The sequence below is a fragment of the Solenopsis invicta genome, chromosome 7, assembly GCF_016802725.1.
Source record: "Solenopsis invicta isolate M01_SB chromosome 7, UNIL_Sinv_3.0, whole genome shotgun sequence".
Lineage (NCBI taxonomy): Eukaryota > Metazoa > Arthropoda > Insecta > Hymenoptera > Formicidae > Solenopsis > Solenopsis invicta.
This window is the reverse complement of record NC_052670.1, coordinates 19,114,963-19,137,331: the sequence shown is the minus strand read 5'-3', so window position 1 is coordinate 19,137,331 and position 22,369 is coordinate 19,114,963. Positions and strand designations below refer to the sequence as shown.

Here is a 22,369-nt window from a genome sequence, read left to right as displayed (position 1 = left end):
CTACGAATGCTTTGCAGAAGGTATATACGCCAGGATAAATAAAACGTTTGATGTCTTCGAATCCTGTTCGTACGAAACGGTCATCAGAAGACATAATTGTTGGAACCATGACGATCACCTCACGCGAGTCAGCTTGTCTATCTAGCGACTCATGGTCTACGGGCGAGGCGCTGCCTACCGCCGAGTCGTGTTGAATATCGGCTCACCCTTCTTGTTCGCTTACTCACTTCTTCAAGAATCACGTCGCAGTGGCACGCGCCCTTTTTTATTTCTGTTCTTTTATATAAAGATTCAGTTTGTTGTATTCAGTCTCAAGTTTGTGTACCCTTTTTACATTCTTGTGTTACGCATTAAAGTGTCACTATAACCTTGTAAAACTGTCCTCGTACTTTTTCCACACCGTCCGCATTCAATAGGTTATGGGCCCAGTAGTCTCGCGATAAATCTCTCGAGAGCACGTGGCAAGAACGCGCGTAGCGTAAAACGCTTTCTGTTAATATTTTTTCGTGAAAACAAGGAAAAATGAATGTGTCAGCAGTCGCACGAATCGAAGCTCTGAATAAAGAAAATTACGACACATGGCGAATGCACATGGAAGCGTTGTTAATAAAGAACGATTCGTGGCAATATGTGAACGGCGACATTGTGAAACCGGAACCGGACGTAAATAACGCGGAAACAGTGAGGACATGGGAAAAAAATGATGCGAAAGCTAAATCCGACATCATCTTGTCAATAGGCGCTTCAGAATTGAAACAAATAAAAGGGTGCAGTACGTCGCGAGAAATTTGGCTGAAGCTGGAAAGAATCTACGCTTCAAAAGGACCAGCACGAAAGGCGACGTTGTTTAAAACATTGATGTTGCAACGGATGGGACCCGGAATGGACATACGTGACGTCACCTCAGACAATTCTTTGACACTGCTGACAAATTATCTGAAATGAATGTGAACGTAGATCCTGAATTAATTTTGATCATGCTTCTGTACAGCTTGCCGAGCTCATTCGAAAACTTCAGATGCGCAGTGAAATTGCATGACACGTTGCCTACACCTGATGTTCTTCGTGTAAAGATAATAGAAGAGAGTGACGCAAGACAAAGAGACTCGAAAAGTACGTCAAATGCCATGTTCTCTAGTGGTTCTAAATCTCATTTCTCAAATAAGAAATTTTCTAGACACAAGGACGAACCCTCCAGTTCGAACGAAGGCGCACAATTTAAATACAGGTGTCACAAATGCAAGAAGATTGGACACAAGTCTATTGATTGTCCGAATAAAAATCAACAGGCGCCTAAGAATGCAGCAAGTACGACTATGTGCGTCACGGAAGCGCTCATGGCAAGCCCTAGTGACTGCATAGGAAAATGGTGCCTTGACAGCGGTGCGAGCTCATATTTCTGCACAGACCAGAATTATTTCACCGAAAAGCGTCAAACAGAGAACGACAAGCTGAACCTTGCAAATAACGAAACCACCAAAATTGCTGCAAAAGGGACCGTCACGCTCAATACTCGCATAAATGGCGAACAGAGAATGATTTCTCTCGAAAATGCGTTTCTGGTGCCTGATCTTCGGACGAACCTACTGTCTGTAGGAAAGATAACAGACTACGGGTTTGATGTACTATTCGAAAAGTATGGCGCATTCGTACTCGATTCAAACGGAGACGTAAAATTAACTGCTCAAAGGAAGGATGGTCTGTATTCTGTGCACGAAAACCAGAAGAAGATACAAGACCTGTCTCAGGCAATGAACACCTCGCTTGGAAAGAAAACAGCATCTTGGAGGTCTTGGCACTATCGACTTGGCCACCTAAACTTCAAGGATATGGAGAACGCAAGAAGAGCAGGACGAATTACTGGCTTACAAGATGTTACCATTGAGAACGACATTGAGTGTTCTGTATGCATCAAGGGCAAGATGACAAGGAATCTTCTCCCAAAGAAATCTGACAGAAGAACTGATATCTTGGATCTGGTCCATTCAGACGTCTGCGGACCAATGCGCATCGAATCATTGGGAGGCGCCAAGTATTTTGTTCAATTTATAGACGATTGTTCCAGGTGGAGCGAGGTACGTTTCCTGAAGCACAAAAGCGAAGTGCTTGCTGCAACCAAGGAGGTAATTACCTTGTTTGAAACTCAGACTGGAAGAAAGGTCAAATGCTTGCAAACCGACAATGGTAAGGAGTACCTGAACGAGGCCTCAGATGACTTCCTCAAGGAACGAGGAATCAATAGACGCCTCACAATTGCTCACAACCCGGAACAAAACGGCGTAGCCAAAAGAAAAAATCGGACCATCGTTGAAATGGCTCGTTGCCTACTCATCCAGTCGGGACTATCCCCGTTCCTATGGGCTGAAGCAGTTAATGCGGCAAATTATGTGCGAAATCGTTGCCCTACAAGGTCCTTAGATGGAGAGACGCCGTATAAAAAAAGGAAAGGAAAGACACCCGATGTTGGTCATCTTCGCGAATTTGAGTGCCGTATCTTCATTTTGAACAGAGACTTCAATCTCGGAAAGTTCAACAACCGAACAACATCAGGACATTTCTTTGGATATTCGGAACAGTCAAAGAGATACCGAATCTGGGTACTCGAAGAGAGAAAAGTCGTTTTATCAAGAGACGTAAAGTTCGCTGAAGGAGTTGAAAACTCGACAACGCAGTACGAGGATTCCGGAAACTACTGAGAACTTCTCAAAAGTGAACAAGAATCTCGACTCAAACCCAGAGATAATTGACGTCCAATTATCATCGAACTGTGATGATAATAACGAAATTATACCAATCCCTGTACCACCACCCGCCTTGTGTCGGGGTCGCGGAAGACCAAAGATCATCAAGACCGGTCAACCTGGAAGGCCTCGAAAAGAATATCAAACGACAACAAGTAACACTGAAGCCAATGTACACGACGAGCAAGCGAACAACGTACAGATCGATATGAAACAAGCCATGTCGTCGCTGGACGCACAAGAATGGTGCATTGCAATGGCCGAAGAAATAAAATCAATTATCACAAACGATACTTGGATAGTCGCCGATCGTCCAGAAGGTGCAAGAATCATCGGGAGCCGCATGGTATTACGAAACAAGTACAGACCTGATGGATCACTGGAAAGACGAAAAGCGCGATTAGTCGCACAGGGCTTTAACCAGCAACCCGGCATTCATTTCAGCGAGACGTTTGCTCCTGTTGCACGAGTAGGATCCATTCGCTTAATCGATGGTGGCCATATCGGTTCAAAGAAGAATGACCATAAAACAATTCGACGTCACAACCGCATATTTGAACGGCCTACTTGACGAACAGATATACATGAAATAAGGATCTGCCGGCTTTATTAAAAATCGTCGCCGAATCTGATTGCAACGCTCAGACGAAGAATAAGGCCAAACAAATGATTAGTCAGATAAATTCCGGGGATAAAGTTTGTTTACTGCAGAAGACACTATACGGACTTCGCCTGGCAGGTCGAAGCTGGTACAACCGCTTAAACAAAGTTTTAAGAGACATCGGAGCCACGGTCTCTGACGCAGACCCTTGTGTTATACTACCTTGGTAAAGGGGAGAATTTTACGATCATCATAATCTACGTGGATGACATCCTAGTCTCATCAAAAAGCCAACAAATGATAAACCTGGAGACAGTATCTCACGTCAGTTCGAGGTAAAGGATCTGGGAGAAATGGCCCACTGCCTCGGAATTGAATTTTCACGAATAGGAGATATTATGACTCTAACTCAGAAACGCTACATCATCAATGTTCTACAGCGTTTCGAGATGGAACAATATAATCCGGTCAGCACCCCAATGGATATCAACGTCCCCTTAACTAAGCCATCCGAGGAACCTACGGAGGAAGAACAACGATTACTCTATCGAGAACTCGTAGGATGTCTTACATATTTGGCCATGACTAACAGACCGGACATCAGTTTTGGCGCTTCTTGTCTAGGACAATTCAACAATTGCTATGGCAAAACCCACTAGAAGGCTGCGAAACGCGTCCTAAGATATTTAGCCGGAACAGTGGAAGTAGGACTTATTTACCGAGCTAATCCCTCTCCTGTGATCGGATTTGTCGACTCGGATTGGGGAAACGACACATTGGATAGAAGATCACAATCTGGCTTTGTATTTAGGCTGGGGGGAAATCCTATAACCTGGGACTCAAGAAAACAGCGGACGGTGGCTCTCTCTTCAACTGAAGGTGAATATATGGCGCTGACCGAGGGGGCGAAGGAAGCCATATTCCTGAAAAAGTTCCTCGAAGAATTGGACATCGAAAAACCAAAAAGAATCACAATATTCTGTGACAACCTCGGAGCCATCAAGCTTGCTGAGAACCCCGTCTTTCATGGACGCAGCAAACATATCGACATACGACATCATTTCGTCCGTGATGTCATAAGGGATGGCAGCATCAATGTAAAACACATCCCAACAGAAGAGATGACAGCCGACTTCTTAACAAAAGGACTTCCAAGAGGGAAACACGAGAAGTGCATGAACCTCTGTGGAATGCACCGTATTTCAAGAACTGAAGACAAATCGGACCATGATTCGAGTGGGAACCATGACGATCACCTCACGCGAGTCAGTTTGTCTATCTAGCGACTCATGCTCTACGGGCGAGGCGCTGCCTACCGCCGAGTCGTGTTGAATATCGGCTCACCCTTCTTGTTCGCTTACTCACTTCTTCAAGAATCACGCCGCAGGTGGCACGCGCCCTTTTTTATTTCTGTTCTTTCATATAAAGATTCAGTTTGTTGTATTCAGTCTCAAGTTTGTGTACCCTTTTTACATTCTTGTGTTACGCATTAAAGTGTCACTATAACCTTGTAAAACTGTCCTCGTACTTTTTCCACACCGCCCGCATTCAATAATAATATCTACCATTTCTCTGCGATCTCTAAGTCCAAAAACGTACACATATCTCCGAAAAGTAAAAAATATTCCTTTACCTTGTGCAGCAACATTACAGAATTGGGTTGCATCCTTCAATGTAGCACCTGGTATTTTAACTGATGTCTTAAAAATAATGACTGATAAAGGAAATGACCTTTGTATAATTGAAAAGTAAACAATCATTACTTTTGATGAAATATACATAAGTAATAAATTGGACTTGGAACGAAGAGAACAAAAAATGTATGGATCGCACAAAACATGCCAGTTTATAATGACCAAAGGATTATTCAAAAAGTGAAGGCAAATAATATATTACAATTATGATGAGCCAATGACCCGCGAAGTTCTATTTGACGTATTAAAATTCTTACATCGAGCTGGTCACATTGTCGTAGCTATTACATCTGAGTCCGACAAATATGAGATTATGGAGAGATCTAAATATTGGTATCGATACCAATAGTCATTGCAACAATGGATAAAAAATGCTTGGAAGAATTGCAAAAATTAAATGCAAATGATTTAAAAATTGTCCATAAAATAAGTAGAATACATCTCGAGGCCAGAGAAACACAAAGATAGAAAGTAAAACTGGCAGTTCAAATATTCTCTAATTTAAATGCATTAGCTATTCGGTGGTGTGGAAGTAATGGCCTTTTACACTCCGCCAACTGGGAACAAACCGTAGATGTTTTAAAATTGTTCAATGACTGGTTCGATATTTTCAACAGCTTGTCGCAATATGGTCGCCACAGTGGGTTGCACGCTTATGGAATAAATTTAGACGAACAAAATGATATAATAGAGAAAATGAATGCATTTATTACAGAACATTACATACATTACGCGGGTTGAAAAAAAAACAAGTCTGTTGCAATTTCAAAAAGGAATCTTAGTATGTAACAAGTCCTTGCAACAAATGTTTACATACATTAAAAATAAATACTCGTCCGAAGCGTTTCAGATAAAATATTTACTTACTAGACGACTAAATCAAGACATTCTTGAAAATTTCTTTTCATACATAAGATCTATGAGTGCAGGATACGATCACCCATCGCCTGTGAAGATACGAAATTGTTTGAAATGGTACATATTAGGCAAACACTTCGGATGTATTTTTTCACCAGCGGCTAATACTGAAGAAGATTGCAGCTGTTTATCGATAGTGAAAATGTTAATTGTACTGCTGAAACTTCTACTGAAACTTCTTCAGATTTTCTGTGGGACGATGAAGACATATTTCAAGAAGAAATATTGATGGATACTTTAACGATAAAAGATATGTCAATAAATAAAAGAAAAGAAGCAGAAGAACATACAAGTATGCAAGAAGAAAATGGAGAAGGTATAATAAATTTAAAAAATTTTATTTAACTCTTTGAGGTCCAACTGGCAATTTCATGACTCAGATGAATTATCAATTTGGAATTATTCTACCTCAAATTCAGACACGTACAACAAAGCGAAAAACGTTTTAAATCAATTATGTAATTGTATTCCATCATATCATAACGTATTTTATGTATTAATTCTTTTTTACAACAATGATGTACATTTTTACTAATGATAGCCTTTTTTCCAGAAATGGGTGTATTCAAAAGCGCAACTGCTCACTGAGCGGTTGCACTTTTGAATGCATCCAGTGAGTAATTCTACACAATTAATATTGCATAGCGATCATTTCTGTTAATTCACATTTATTTTTGATATTTTTAGTGTTAAATTTAAGCACTTACCAACCTAGCCCACAAGAAATGACGTTAATTAATGATTTTGAGCAAGTAATAGCTGCTAAAATAATTGAAAGAAATGCATTAATATACATAGCCGGATACGTTGCACACAGATTCCGGAATAATTATCCTGATTTAGGAATCCCAACTAAAGACCTTTCTAATCCACTACCTAATGATTGGCTTTGCATGTTTTCGAAAGAAAATTGTATCTATCTGTTTGAAAGTTTTCAAGAAACAGCTATTATTATGGAAAAAGAGTTTCAAAAATTTCATGGAAATTTTTTTAATAGATGTATAAAAATATTTGACAAATTAACAGATATTGTATGTACAGAGACAAATAATAAATTTTCCAATCAAGTTATTGCCTGTCTTGTGCGTACTAGAATGTACATTAGATTTAAAAAACTCAACAAAGAAATAATAAATAATAATTTAAGAAAAAAAGCAAAAAATTATATAAGTTAAGTAAAGAAAATGTAAAAAATAATAAATATTCATAAAAAAACAAACTTTGTACATGTTATAATTTATCTTACTTTATATACATTGGTTAATATTCAAAAAGCGCTTTTAAAAATGTTGGCGCATGTTTTTGTCATTTTGCTTTTGGCTTTTGTCTAATGAATAATATAGATGAAATGACGAAAACTTGTGCTAACAACTTTAGAGACGCGTTCTACATAAATACTGATTCTTACTTTCCCTTTCATTATATTACAAATACAATCAACCGCAGTAATTTTTATATAACACGAAAAATATACTTACCCATATATACATATACACACACATTTATCGACACACAACATACATCCATATGTAAAAAATATATACCGGGTGTCCCAGACCACCCGTCCCACCCGATTTTTTCGTAAACGCGACATTTTAAAGAAAAATGTTTCAGACAAAAGTTGTAGGGTTTTAAAAGATCTATTTACTGATTTTATCAGTTTGACCTTGGATGGCGTCGCCAAGGTCAGATCAAAATAACATTAACTTTTTTAAATAGGACACCTCATTTTTGGTTCCAGAATCTAATAGCTGGTGTCAAGACCTTTCCAAAACACTATAAGAAAGTTTATTTTTGTTGAGTACTTTCCGAGTTGTGAGGCTTGAAAGTTACGGTGTACTGTAACCTTCAAGCGTCATAACTCGGAAAGTCCTTAACCAAAATAAACTTATTTATAGTGTTTTGGAAAGCTCTCGAAATCGACTACAAGAAAATGCAATGAAAAATATAAGCAGAGGACACCGACTTCGCCCATGGTATCACGTCGAATAATGCTTTCTCTCTCGACCCAGCGTCGAGCGAGGAGGATGCACTATCGTAAAGCCCCCCACCACTTTCCGCCCGCACCCCGATCGTCGCCGCGCAGCCTAGACACACGTACGAGCGCGGCTCCGCGTGTGTGCGGCAGCCGAGCGCTAGCGTCGAGAGACACCATTTCTGCCGGTGCGTGTACCTATAGTCCTACGCGTAGAGTTTTGAAGATACCTAATTACCGAGATCTCTAACATTCGGTACAGCTCTATGATGCCGTTTATTCTTGATTTATTAATATTAATCTTCATTTAATGTTGATTATTGTAGCAATAAAGTAATTTTCACGAAAAAGCACCCTTACATACCACTCCTAAAAGTCATTGCTTAGAATTCATAATATTACGCAACTCGTCACCAATTCACGTTTTCTAATAAGCAACCCGGTCGTAAGCGTAATTTGTAGTTATGCCTTACCCGAACGAAGAAGCTGCGTTAATGATGTCAGTTTTGGGTAGAGCTGGAAGTTTTCGAGCAGCTGAAATAATGTGGCGAAATGAATATCCCGATCATACACCACATTCGCGCAAAGTTTTCAGTCGCTTACAACGTCGAATAATTGTAAAAGGTATTGTTCAGCCGGATCATAATAAGGGAAGGCAAATTCATCGATCAGTTCGTTCAGTAAGAGCACCTGATGTAATTGCATCTGCCTTTGTAACCCCGAATGATTCTTTAAAGCGACGAGCAAGAGATAGTGGAATAAGTCGAAGCACGATCAGTCGAATTTTTCGTGAAAATTCATTCCATCCATATCGAATGTCACTTCACCAGGCCATGACATTGAACGATCATAGACAAAGACTGATATTCTGTAATTGGATTACTCAACAATTACCTAATTTCCATAGAAGTATTTTATTTTCTGATGAGTGCACCTTTAAAAGTGACGGCGAAATAAACACACATAATTTTCGTTATTGGGCACAAGAGAATCCACATTGGTATCGAGAAATGGATCATCAACGTATCTGGAAAGTCAATGTTTGGTGCGGAATTGTTGATACGCAAATCGTGGGACCATTTTTCTTTCAAGAGAATTTAAACCGTTTTTTATACACCGATTTACTCGAAAACGAACTTCCACGTTTACTTGAAGATATTTCACTCCAATTACGTCTAAATATGTGGTTTCAACAGGATGGATGTCCCGCCCACACGTCTGTCATTGCTCGTCATCAACTGAACCGCATATTTCGCGGCCGATGGATAGGTAAACATGGTCCACATAATTGGCCACCACGATCACCGGACCTTACAATTTTAGATTATTATTTGTGGGGACGAATAAAAGACCTTGTATACCGCGAACGATCTACGACTGCAGAAGATATGAAAAACAGAATTCGACAAGTCATTCAGTCTCTAGATACTGACGAAATTCGTCGGGCGACGGATGATTTCAAAAGTAGGGTAACAGCCTGTATAAATGCACGTGGTGGACATTTTGAACATCGAGACTGAACAACATGCGTATGCACAAAGGTGACGGCAAGGGGAACCACCTTATGAAAGCACCCCGACAAAGGTGACGGCGAGGGGAACCACCTTATGAAAGCACCCCGACAAAGGTGACGGCAAGGGGAACCACCTTATGAAAGCACCCCGACAAAGGTGACGGCAAGGGGAACCACCTTATGAAAGCACCCCGACAAAGGTGACGGCGAGGGGAACCACCTTAAAAAAGCACCCCGACAAAGGTGACGGCAAGGGGAACCACCTTATGAAAGCACCCCGACAAAGGTGACGGCAAGGGGAACCACCTTATGAAAGCACCCCGACAAAGGTGACGGCGAGGGGAACCACCTTAAAAAAGCACCCCGATAAGGTGTAAGTACGATCTTGTTACCTACACGTGGTACACCTTAGGTAACGCTAATACCTACAGGCGGCACCGATTATTTCGTTTTTACATTTTAAAAATGTTACTTTGACTTATACCTTTATGCCCAAGATCGATCTCAAGGTCGAATTCAAGATCATCATCAGGTTGATCCCTCGAAATCATGCAAATTTTGTCTGAGCCATTTTTTTGTACAAGCACATCCCTACGTTTTAAAAGGGTGGGACGGGTGGTCTGAAACAGGTATATTTTTCATTGCATTTTCTTGTAGTCGATTTCGAGAGCTTTCCAAAACACTATAAATAAGTTTATTTTGGTTAAGGACTTTCCGAGTTATGACGCTTGAAGGTTACAGTACACCGTAACTTTCAAGCCTCACAACTCGGAAAGTACTCAACAAAAATAAACTTTCTTATAGTGTTTTGGAAAGGTCTTGACACCAGCTATTAGATTCTGGAACCAAAAATGAGGTGTCCTATTTAAAAAAGTTAATGTTATTTTGATCTGACCTTGGCGACGCCATCCAAGGTCAAACTGATAAAATCAGTAAATAGATCTTTTAAAACCCTACAACTTTTGTCTGAAACATTTTTCTTTAAAATGTCGCGTTTACGAAAAAATCGGGTGGGACGGGTGGTCTGGGACACCCGGTATACAGGGTGCGAGAAAAGTTCCGGGACGGCGAAATATCTCGAAAACTAAGCATTTTAGGAAAAAGTGTTTCAGACAAAAGTTGTAGGGTTTAAAAAGATCTATTTACTGATCTTATCAGTTTGACCTTGGATGGCGTCGCCAAGGTCAGATCGAAATTACATTAACTTTTTTAAATGGAACATCTAACTTTTTATTGCATATTCTTGTAGCTTATCTCGAGACCTTTCCAAAACATTACAAGAAAGTTTATTTTCGTTGAGTACTTTCCGAGTTGTGAGGCTTGAAAGCTACAGTGTACTGTAGTGTGGGTCCAGCCAGTTAAGGCAAGTGTGGCGTGTGTCCGGCCAGTTAAGGCAAGTGTGGCGTGTGTCCGGCCAGTTAAGGCAAGAGTGGCTGGACCCACACTACAGTACACTGTAGCTTTCAAGCCTCACAACTCGGAAAGTACTCAACGAAAATAAACTTTCTTGTAATGTTTTGGAAAGGTCTCGAGATAAGCTACAAGAATATGCAATAAAAAGTTAGGTGTTCTATTTAAAAAAGTTAATGTAATTTCGATCTGACCTTGGCGACGCCATCCAAGGTCAAACTGATAAGATCAGTAAATAGATCTTTTTAAACCCTATAACTTTTGTCTGAAACACTTTTTCCTAAAATGCTTAGTTTTCGAGATATTTCGCCGTCCCGGAACTTTTCTCGCACCCTGTATATATACATATATACTTTATAATATGGAAGATAATATAGCTCTTAATGATGAAGGTAAACAATTAATATCATCATTATTTATATCATAAGTCAAGTTTATATTACCTCTGATACTTTTTGAATTATACTCTTTTCATTTTAAAATTTATTTGTATTTCTATTATACATTTTCTCAATATTGTGTTTAAATTTCGCGCTAATTTTGGGACAAATTTCTTATTGGTTCTTTATTTAGCCGCCATTATGCGCAATGTTTCACCCATGATGTAATAAACAAGGTAAAACAACGCGCATCGTCGGCGGCTCGATGTGGTGAGCCAATGAAATTTGGGTCCAAATATATCCGCGCAATTTGAATACGAAACAATCATATGTAGTCACACGTACTTAAAATGTAGATGTTGTTAAAAAAAATAAATATAAAAATGTAAAAATACTTGAAATTTATTATCTTTAACACAAATTACTGTTTCAATAAACACTGTTGTTATAAACATAAAATACAACAATTTAGCCAAACACATAAGCTCATTCTTATAATTTTCCAAATTTTTTCTAATTCAATTTTAAAAAATTTGAAATAACAATTATCACAATTTTCATTAATGTACAAAGTCTCAACTTTATCTTCACGTTCTTCCTTTTTTAAGTAGCTTTGAATTTCTCCGATTCATCAATTATTTCCGATTCACGTATAAATACAAGTATAAATACGCCCCAGTACCGGAGCCGTAGTCATATTGAATCTCAAAATTTGAGCCCACTTCTGATTGGTCTAGAGTATGGTCTACTGCGCATCTGGTTATTTCCTAGTTTCACCTTTCTTCTTACATCATGGACAGCCGCGGCTGTAGACGGGGCGCGGTGAGGAGGGAAAAGCAGCAGTAGCTATGCCCCCGAGTTACTGCTGCTTTTTCCTCCTCACCGCGCCACGCCTACAGCCGCGGCTGCCTACGTCTCGGCGACCGGCGGGCGATCCTTGCGCGCGGTGATACGCACTTATTTGCAGACTTTATTAATTTTTATTTCGTTAACTATGGCAAATATTAAAAAATAATAAAAGACTTTTCTGCTCAGTTTTACTTGATCTATCAATCCACGAAACCACGGGCAGTAGTTACCTGACACCGTGTATATCCGAACGCGTGGTTGGGCAAACCAATCCGCGCGTTCGGTCGACCAAGCCGGAGTGGGAGTGTTATGGAACGCCACGATCGGCGCGCGTGTCGCCACGTGGTCGCGCGCAGTGTTGTTAGACGGCCCGGTTTTTCGCGCATGCGCGTCAGATGATGCTTCAGTGAAGTATTTATTACTGACAGAAAGGAGACCTTTGGTAGCTTATATAAATTTTTTTATAAATGTAGGGAAATATTAATATATTCTTTACATTTTCCATATATAAATACACATATATAAAATACAAATTAAAAATTAAGTAATCGCTACTTAATAATACAGAATAAGAAAAAGAAGGTTAAATAATTTGTTAAATAAAATACACATTTAAATAAAAATAAAATATTTTATTTGGCAGAATGTCATAGAATACCAACATTTGTTGCTAGGGCAAGGGAAAACTGCCAAAAAACCTCACCAGTATTTAAATAAAAATACAACAATTTTATAAAATTAATAAAAATAAAAATAAAATATACAACACATTAATAATAATTAATAAAATAAATCAGTCTTCGTGTAATATATAATAATATAATAATATATATATATATATATATATTTGTATATATATAATTATAAATAAAATTAATATTAAATAGACAATAAATAATTATTTCTATATAAATAATTTTATATAAATAATATTATTTTTAAAAATAATTGTACGTTTCTTTGGCTGGATTTGGATTTTTAAAATAAATATTCTAAAACACAAATATAATTAATAATAATAAAGATAAGCATGCATTAAAAAATGTGGCTAGATGTGACTCTATGCAAATTAAATAAAAAAGATAACAGCGTAAAATTATGCAGCAAAATAATAATAAAAAATAAAAACGAAGCTATTAAGCAAAATAATTATTAAAAAAAAGCAAAGCTTTTAAGGCCATCAAATTTGTATTAACTTTTATATAAATTTTGTGCAGTGTGAAGTTCTAAATGCCTTAAATCCGTATCAAAATTTGTACAATTAATATTGTGTGCTTGAAAATTAGACTGAACTACGCACATTGCAGAAACAGTATCATTAGATAATCGGTTTCGTTTTTTATTTTTAATGTCGGTAACCATAGAAAAAATTCGTTCGGCCTCGGCATTAGAATGGGAAAAAGATAAAATTACGTTAACTAATAATTTTAAATTTGAAAAAACTTCTTCGGTAAAATCTTTATAATCTAATATTTTTTCCCACATTTCATCAATTGGCAAAGATTCAAATTCTTTTTTTTGTTTATCATTAAAAATTGTTGACAAAATTCCCCACTCAAAAGCTGAATTAGTAATATTAATATTTTCTACTAGTGTGCCAATATTAGTTAAATTTTTAATTGTTACTCTACCTTCATCATACAAAGCAATTTCCGGAGATAAAAAAGATAAACATTCAAAAAGAGGATCCTTATAAGGCAAACGTTTTAGCATTTCACAAACTGTTGTTTTATAAAAATCTAAACATGCTAATTTAATTTCTTCTCTACATGCCAAAGGTAAAGATTCTATAAAAGTTTCACATTCTGGTCCCACATTTACATCTTCTAAATTTAATATATTATTATCATTATTTAAATCTAAATCTTTAATATTTTTTAAGGAATTTATTGTCATAAAATTTCGAGCCAATTGATGAATCAATTGTTGGCTACTTTCAAATAATTTATGAATTAAAATTTGACGGGACTGAAATAAAGCATTAAATTTATTAAAAAAATTTAATGCATATTTTAAAAATAAAAAGTTTGCTTTAATAATATCGTTATTTAAATGATAAAATAAGTTCCGTAGATTTTAATTTGTCTTCTACAACTGCTAAAACAAAATAACTTTTTAAAACGTCCCAATTTTCAAGAATTCTAACAACACATTTATGTAAGACGAGCCATCTAGTGTTTGATAATTTTAATAACTTTTTATTTTCCACATTGTAGAATTCTTGAAATTCTCGTAAAATTGCACATCTTTTCGCACTGCCCGAAATATAAGTGTAAATACTTCTTATTAAATGTTCACAAGACGAAGGTAATTTTTCACAAGCTTTGCTTGCTACTAACGCAAAGGAATGGCAAATACATTTTAATGTTACTAACCGCGGTACTTCTAATTTTAAAAGTGTCATAAAAGATTTATTGCATCCAGTCATGACTGATGCATTATCAGATGCCATTCCGACAATATTTTTAAGAGGAATATTTTTTTTTTCGAAAAGATCTTTAAAAACTTGAAATATTTTTGTTGCGGAACAATCTTTAGCGTCTAATGATACTAAGTCTAATAATTGTGTTATTACTTTTTTTAGTTTCCGGAGATACATATTTTACAAGAATGCACATCAATTTCGTATCTGAAATGTCTGTGCTTTCATCAATTTGTATAGAAAAATTACAAAATTGTAAATCAAAAATGATTTTTTCAATTACATTTTTGGCTAAAATATCTTTAACAATATTTGTACACTTATTTCGGCTTAGTGTGATATCTTGCATAACTTTAGAATCGTCGCAAATATTCTTCAATACCGGAATTAAGTGATCTACGGAACAAAACAAAATATTATGCTTAGCAAAAAATGCTGCTAATTTAATTTCGGCTCTTTTAACTTTATCTTTATGAGATAATGTTAACTCTGTTAAGTCGTCTTCTACATTTTGAATTGTTTTATTTAAATTAATATTTTCTAAATGTTTGACCGTTCGTGAGTGTTCTAACAAATTTGTTTTACAACATTTAATGGTCTTATTACATGCAGTGCACATAGCTTTATTTTTTTGATGGTGAGGAGCTAACCATCCTTTAAAAGCATTCTCGTCTAGCCACGAAGTTTGAAAGTCTCTAATTTTACTTTTTTTAATTGCTCCTTTTGATTTTAAAATATTTAAATCCATGATAAAAAAAATAGGTTTGTTCGCGTTGCTTGAAATCTCTAAAAATTCATGCACTTGAAACAAAACAAAATTATATATATATATATTATTTATTCAACAAGAGAGATCTATAAGAGCCAAAGAGACAACAAAGATATTGAGCGCGAAAAAAAAGATATTGAATGCAAGCAACGCGAACAAACCTATGTAGACTTACCTTAACCTAATCTTACGACGAGCCCGCCAACACCGTCAACGCGCCAAGACTAACGCGCCCATTTCTCAATATATCGGTTACAGCGCTGACTGTAGTCGCGCATGCGCGAAAAACCGGGCCCGTCTAACAACACTGGTCGCGCGGCGAAGTTAGGCTATGCGCGCACGTGGTCTCCTGTACCATGCTCGGTGTTCGTCGTTCGGTGGACGGAACGGACGCGCGCGGACGGTGGAGGGGCGTATCGTTACAAATTAATAATAGAAGAGCATTTTTAAATTTTGTAACTTTTAAAATAACATTTTATATTAAATAATTAAAAGAAGAATTAACAATTATGTATAACAATTAAAAAATAATATTTATATAAAAAAAATTTTTATCCGCGGGAATCGAACCTCGGACCCCAAGCATACCAGTCGACGTCTCAACACCCCACGCCATGCCGCTTAAGGTGCCTACTGATGGACGCGGCAAATACCGCGCGCGGCAACGCGACAGTTCAGAAAGAATTAGATCTAGGGGCTTCTGAATCCTCCTGCGTTGTCGCAAATAAAGTTGGATTAATCCAACTTTACTTGCGGCATCGCAAAAGTGATTTCAAGAGCGAAATTTGAAAAGTTGTAACGATAACCGAAGTGGATATGGAGATTCCAAAGGTTAGTAGATGTTTATATTTGTTTTATTATTTGTGTGTAATAGAGTTTTATACTAAAATGTTAGTTAAGATAGCAATTAGGAAAGTAATATATATATATATATATATATATATATATATATATATATATATATACAGGGTGTTTCAGACCACCCGTACACCCCTTTTTTCTTCGCAGGATTAGGACCAATCAAAAATATGTTCATACGAAAGTTGTAGGGTTTCAAAAGATCTATTCAATGATCTTATCAGTTTGACCTTGGATGACGTCGCCAAGGTCAGATCGAAATCACATTAAGTTTTTTAAATGAAACACCCTATTTTTGATTCCAGAATCTAATAGCTGGTGTCAAGACCTTTCCAAAACACTATAAGAATGTTTATTTTCGTTGACTACTTTCCGAGTTGTGCGGCTTGAAAGTTACACTACCGCCAGCATCAGCATTACTCAAGATGTACCATGTGGTGGTTACTTAGTCGGATTTAATCTTGTGTGTGGGTGTGTGCATACGTGCATGCGTATGTGTATGGGGGAGGAAAAGGGGAGTCAAAGTTTTATGTACTCTGCTTTTGTTTATTAACTGGATTGATTATGTTTGATGATCAATCATGTCCAGATTGACTGTATGCATTTTCCCGTGCTTAGCATTATCCAGAATGAACGACGTGGACGTGACGAGAATTTCATCCCATTGGGGTGCTTGATTCACGTGAGTCCCCTTGCCTCTCACGTTTGGGGTGCTTGATACACGTGAGTCCCCTTGCCTCTCACGTTTGGGGTGCTTGATTCACGTGAGTCCCCTTGCCTCTCACGTTTGGGGTGCTTGGTTCACGTGAGTCCTCTTGCCTCTCACGTTTGGGGTGCTTGATTCACGTGAGTCCCCTTGCCTCTCACGTTTGGGGTGCTTGATTCACGTGAGTCCCCTTGCCTCTCACGTTTGGGGTGCTTGATTCATGTGAGTCCCCTTGCCTCTCACGTTTGGGGTGCTTGATTCACGTGAGTCCCCTTGCCTCTCACGTTTGGGGTGCTTGATTCACGTGAGTCCCCTTACCTCTCACGTTCGGGAATGAATGAGTGTATGTTTTGTTAAGCGACTAAATGTTCAAAGTGAGCACCATTCTCTGCGATGCAAGCATCAACTCTATTTTGAAAATCATTGGTTGCTCGAAGAATTTCCTCGGCACGTAAGGATCGAATTGCTTCACTTATTCTACGAATCATATTATCCCTCGTAGTCGGACGTTCATGATAGACCAAGTTTTTTATCCTTCCCCAGAAATAATAATCAAGGACGGTGAGATCTGGTGATCGGGGTGGATAATTGATTGGACCGTATTTGCCTATCCACTTGTCGGGGAACATAGTATTTAATGCCGCACGAGCAACTCTCGATGTATGAGACGGACATGCATCTTGTTGGAACCACATGTTCAGGCGCAATTGCAGAGGAATATTTTCTAGTAAGACAGGAAGATCTGTCATTATCAAGGCGGAATATCTATCACCGTTTAGATTTTCGTCAAAGAAAACAGGACCTATGATTTGACTTCCAATAATTCCACACCAAACATTGACTTTCCCAAATGGTTTGATGATCTACTTCTCTCAACCAGTGAGGATTATTTTGTGCCCAATAACGAGAGTTCCAAGTATTAACAGATCCATCACTTTTAAATGTACATTCGTCAGAAAATAAAATTTTCAAGTGGAAATCAAGTGGTTGCTGTCTTATAAAGTTGCAAAATACAAGTCTCTGTCTAATATCGTTATAATTCAACGCTTGATGAACAGACATTCTGTAAGGGTGAAATTTGTTATTTTTTAGAATGCGCCAAACACTGATTTTACTAACACCAGAATCTTGTTCTCGTCGTCTTAAAGAATCATAAGGGTTCAATTCTGTCGATGCAAGAATTTCCACTGTTCTTTCATCCATAATCGGACGACGAATTTGTGTACCTTTGTTATGTTGAGGCTGAACGACACCTTTAATTTTGATTCGTTTAGCCAAACGTGAAAAAACATTTCGCGAGTGAGGAGTCCGATCAGGATAACGTTCCCGCCACAATCTTTCCGCTGCAATGAATGTACCTCGACACTCACCTAAAATTAGCAGCATATCATATGCTTCTTCATTGGAATAGGACATGGCTAAATAAACCTAGACTAATAAAGAGGGTCGGATTTTTGTTGCGCGATTGATACTGATATGACGGTTATTAAAGACGTAGGTGACAAGTTTGAGAAAGTTATTGTCACTCGTGTTGAGTTGAGTCACAATAGCGTTGTGGTGAATACATCTCTACTACATCCTATGCAAATAACAATATGTATAAAATCACGAGTTAGACATCGTTACGCAGAAAGCCGCGCTCGTTATTGCTCGTGTGCTACCGTTAAAGTAATAATGTAATTACATAATATTATGACATACATATGTATGTGACTATCTACGGTCGCGACAGCTAACTTTCACGATTTTTCATGATCTGTTTTTGTTGGCCCGGCTCGCGTGTTTACTTTCTTTGTATCGGCTGCACGGCTTTCTGCGTAACGCGTGATTTTATATTGTTATTTACATGGTGTTGGCGGTAGTGTAAATTTCAAGCCGCACAACTCGGAAAGTAGTCAACGAAAATAAACTTTCTTGTAGTGTTTTGGAAAGGTCTTGACACCAGCTATTAGATTCTGGAATCAAAAATAGGGTGTTTCATTTAAAAAACTTAATGTGATTTCGATCTGACCTTGGCGACGCCATCCAAGGTCAAACTGATAAGATCATTGAATAGATCTTTTGAAACCCTACAACTTTTGTCTGAACATATTTTTGATTGGTCCTAATCCTGCGAAGAGAAAAGGGGTGTACGGGTGGTCTGAAACACCCTGTATATACATATGATTGTTTATAATCATCAAGATTAGAAATTAAATATACCCAGTCAGAAATAGTTTCTCGAAACGATGTTGTTTTGATGTCAAAAATGCAAATCAAAAATTTTCGAAATTTTTATTAATTTTGATGGATAATTAATAAAATTAATGATTAATTAATAATTTTAATTTTTTATTTTTTTAAATTTTGTTTTGGTTTTTTATTGCCACTACTTTATTAAAAAATTATGATATTGTAATATTTCTGGAATATTACTGGCATATGCTATGCGATGTTAAAGGCATATTGTTAATTTATGTTTTTGCAATGTCTCTGTAATATTGCATTGCAATCTGCAACATTGTAACACTGCTGCAATGTTGCTACAATTTTCTTTTTTTAATTATTTTTTTTATAGTTTATAAACGTATGTAATAATTTTGGTATACAAAAAAGATAAAACTAAAAAAATCGGTTTGAGAAGAAAGACATCATTAGCTCTATTGCTGATAAAAATTTTTCTGAGATATACTTTTTATACAATTACAGAACATTTTTCAAAAATATTAAGTAATTTTTTATGTATGCATAAATTCTGAAATATTCTAATATTCTATAAAAAAAACTAAAAAATTTTCTAAAAACTATAAAATATTACAGAAATTTTGAAAAATTCTGGAAATGATTAAAAAATATCTAAAAATTTTGAAAATTATATTTAAAAATCTGAGACAAATTTATATACTCTGATAAAAACTTTTCTTGAAATTTTCCCGATTTTCTGTATAACATATTTTTTAGAATTGTTCTCAGATTTTTTAATTTAAATTTTAAAATATGTAAAAATACACATATATATACATATAAAAATTAGAGAAAAAAATATGGATTTCTCAATATTTCTAAAGTGTTTCAATTTATATAAAAATTCTGAAAAAAATTTTAAATAACTAATAAAATTATTGTTCAAATCGATGTCGAATAATTCTATAAATTATTACATGCAAAAATCATTCTACTTTTCTTTCATGTAATAAATAATAAAAATAAACAATGAAAAAGTATAAATGTAAGTAGAAATGCAATTAGTTAATTTCTTTTTTGCGTCATCGCATTGTCAAATCGATCTTTCATTTTTACAAACATGATTTGCTGATTAAATTAATTGCAGTCCCAACAATAAGATATTTACAATTGAGATATTTTTTATTACAGTTTGTGTCTCACTATAACTAAAAAATTGAGGTTATGTTATTTCACTTCAACGCAGCAAATGCAACAACGTCGCGTTCATGCGGCTAGTGGAATCAGAATTAAAAGGCCCTAGATCTAGTTCTTTCTGAACTGCCGCGTTGTAGCGCGCGTCATTTGCCGCGTCCATCAGTAGGCACCTAAAGCACAGTATATACAGTAGCGACAGTGCGAGAAAAGTATGGGTCAAATTTCTTCTGCGCATGCGTTGGCTATACAATCAAGAATATGGCGGACTGTCATAACAATATCACATATGATATCACATATGTAGTCAAGCTGCACTAAACTGCGACGATATACCGGCAAATAAAATAAGTGTAAAAATTAGTAAAGCTGAGGAAAATTTTTTATTATAATTATAATTTTATTATTATTATTTAAAATGAATGCAAGAGGAGGCTATTCTTGTGTTTTTGCTACATGCAAAAATATTTCTGGACGGACAGAAAATAATTCATAATCTTACTACAATTTCTATTGTACTTTACTTCTTATTTTTTCATTTATTCTGCTTTCAAATTTCTATTAATTAATTTATTTATTTCTGGGTTTTAACTGAAATATGTCAACTGCTAACCCCAATTGCAACATCCTACACTTCCGTGCAATGGGAACTAAATATTTATTATCAACAATTATTAATTATGATTAATTTAACATTTTTTTAGAATAACACCAAATATCTTGGAATCTTTCAAGATACGTAGAATCTTTCAAGATAGGTATCATCTATTGCGATGAAAATGCTGCTACATACTGCAAAAGTCAATTTGTAAATAATTTCATTAAAAAAATGTAATATTGGATTTTTTATTACTTCGTAAGTGGGAATTATTTAGACTTTAGGGTATTAATGATAATTAAATAAATTTTTATCGTTATTTTATTATTTTCTCTATTCTTATTCTAATACCAGATAGCATAAATTTGTATACACATCTAAAATTGAGATATAAAACATCTTACAGACTACTTAAGTTATAATGTTTTAAAGATGCCTTATATTTCGATTTTAAACTTGTATTGCCTGAGATTGCCATTAAATTGTTAACTTACAATTATCACACTTCACATACTGTGTTATAATGTTATTAATTTATTCCAGAAATTGGCATTAAAAAAATAAATTTATTTTAGTATATATAGTTGTATATTGAAAATCATATATAGGATTTATCTGAATTGTAAAAGTAGTTTGCAAAATATTGTAACGTCTCTTGTTGTCGTTTAAATTCAGCTCTCCTATACAATCCTCAAAATGGCTGACAGTCACGTGATCAAGGACCATTGACATCAAAGAAGCCGACAGCTACTGTCGCTACTGTATATACTGTGCCTAAAACTGTTCAAGCAACTCGTGCCTGGGCGACCCTGGGCCTGTACGCATTAGGCTGTTATCGACTTTGATTGCCCCTATATTGGATTATTGTTGTATTGTATTGACAGGAACCACAAGTGAACAGAATCTGAGGCTTTACAGGGCATTCAATGCATGCATAAGATTCATCTTTTCAATTAGGTGGAACGAACACGTCACTGCCCAAGCAGAACAGGGAGTCATCACGACGTCAAAATGATGTCAAAGTGACTGTAAAATGATCATTAAAAATCACTTTTTAATCAATTACGATTCATTTTGATGTCATTTTGACACAATTGTGAATCACTTTGATGTCATTTTGACTTGTTGTTCTGCTTGGGTGAATACTATAATTGGTTGCGGTTGAAGATTAAGGCCAGGCGTTCGTATTTTATAGATTGTCTCACTTATACTATCTTGCAAACCAAAAATCCACCAGATTTGTACCAAAGATTCGATGTATGTATTTCAAAACAACACGGAAAGTGTCGCTAGGACCCGCAGAGACGTTTTGAAGCCGCCGCTGTGTCGAACGAAGTTTTATAGGCAATCGTTTCGGTGCGTTGCGTCTGAGCTCTGGAACGCAGTTCTTCCTGACATTTGTCAAGCCAAATCCCTTAGAGATTTCAAAACAAAATTTTATGAACATCTGTTAAACTCTATTGAGTAATGCTTTCACTGCGTTCAATGCATTTATGCTTGTACGGCTTTGCTTGTACACGATTTCTGCACTTGTGCATGTATTTATGTTTGTAGATACGATTTCGCTTGTATGCAATT

The 22,369-nt window shown here is 36.4% G+C and overlaps 1 protein-coding gene across 1 annotated transcript; it reads left to right on the top strand.

The window, feature by feature from the left end:
- Positions 1-522: 522 nt before the first annotated feature.
- LOC120358338 lies at positions 523-945 on the top strand. Its single transcript, XM_039452253.1, has one exon. It carries the CDS (start codon positions 523-525, stop codon positions 943-945), a length of 423 nt encoding a protein of 140 aa, XP_039308187.1.
- The last annotated feature ends 21,424 nt before the right edge of the window (positions 946-22,369 follow it).

What these genes read in the sequence shown, in the direction of transcription:
- LOC120358338 (XM_039452253.1), top strand. Translation starts at nt 523, where the DNA reads ATGAATGTGTCAGCAGTCGCACGAATCGAAGCTCTGAATAAAGAAAAT.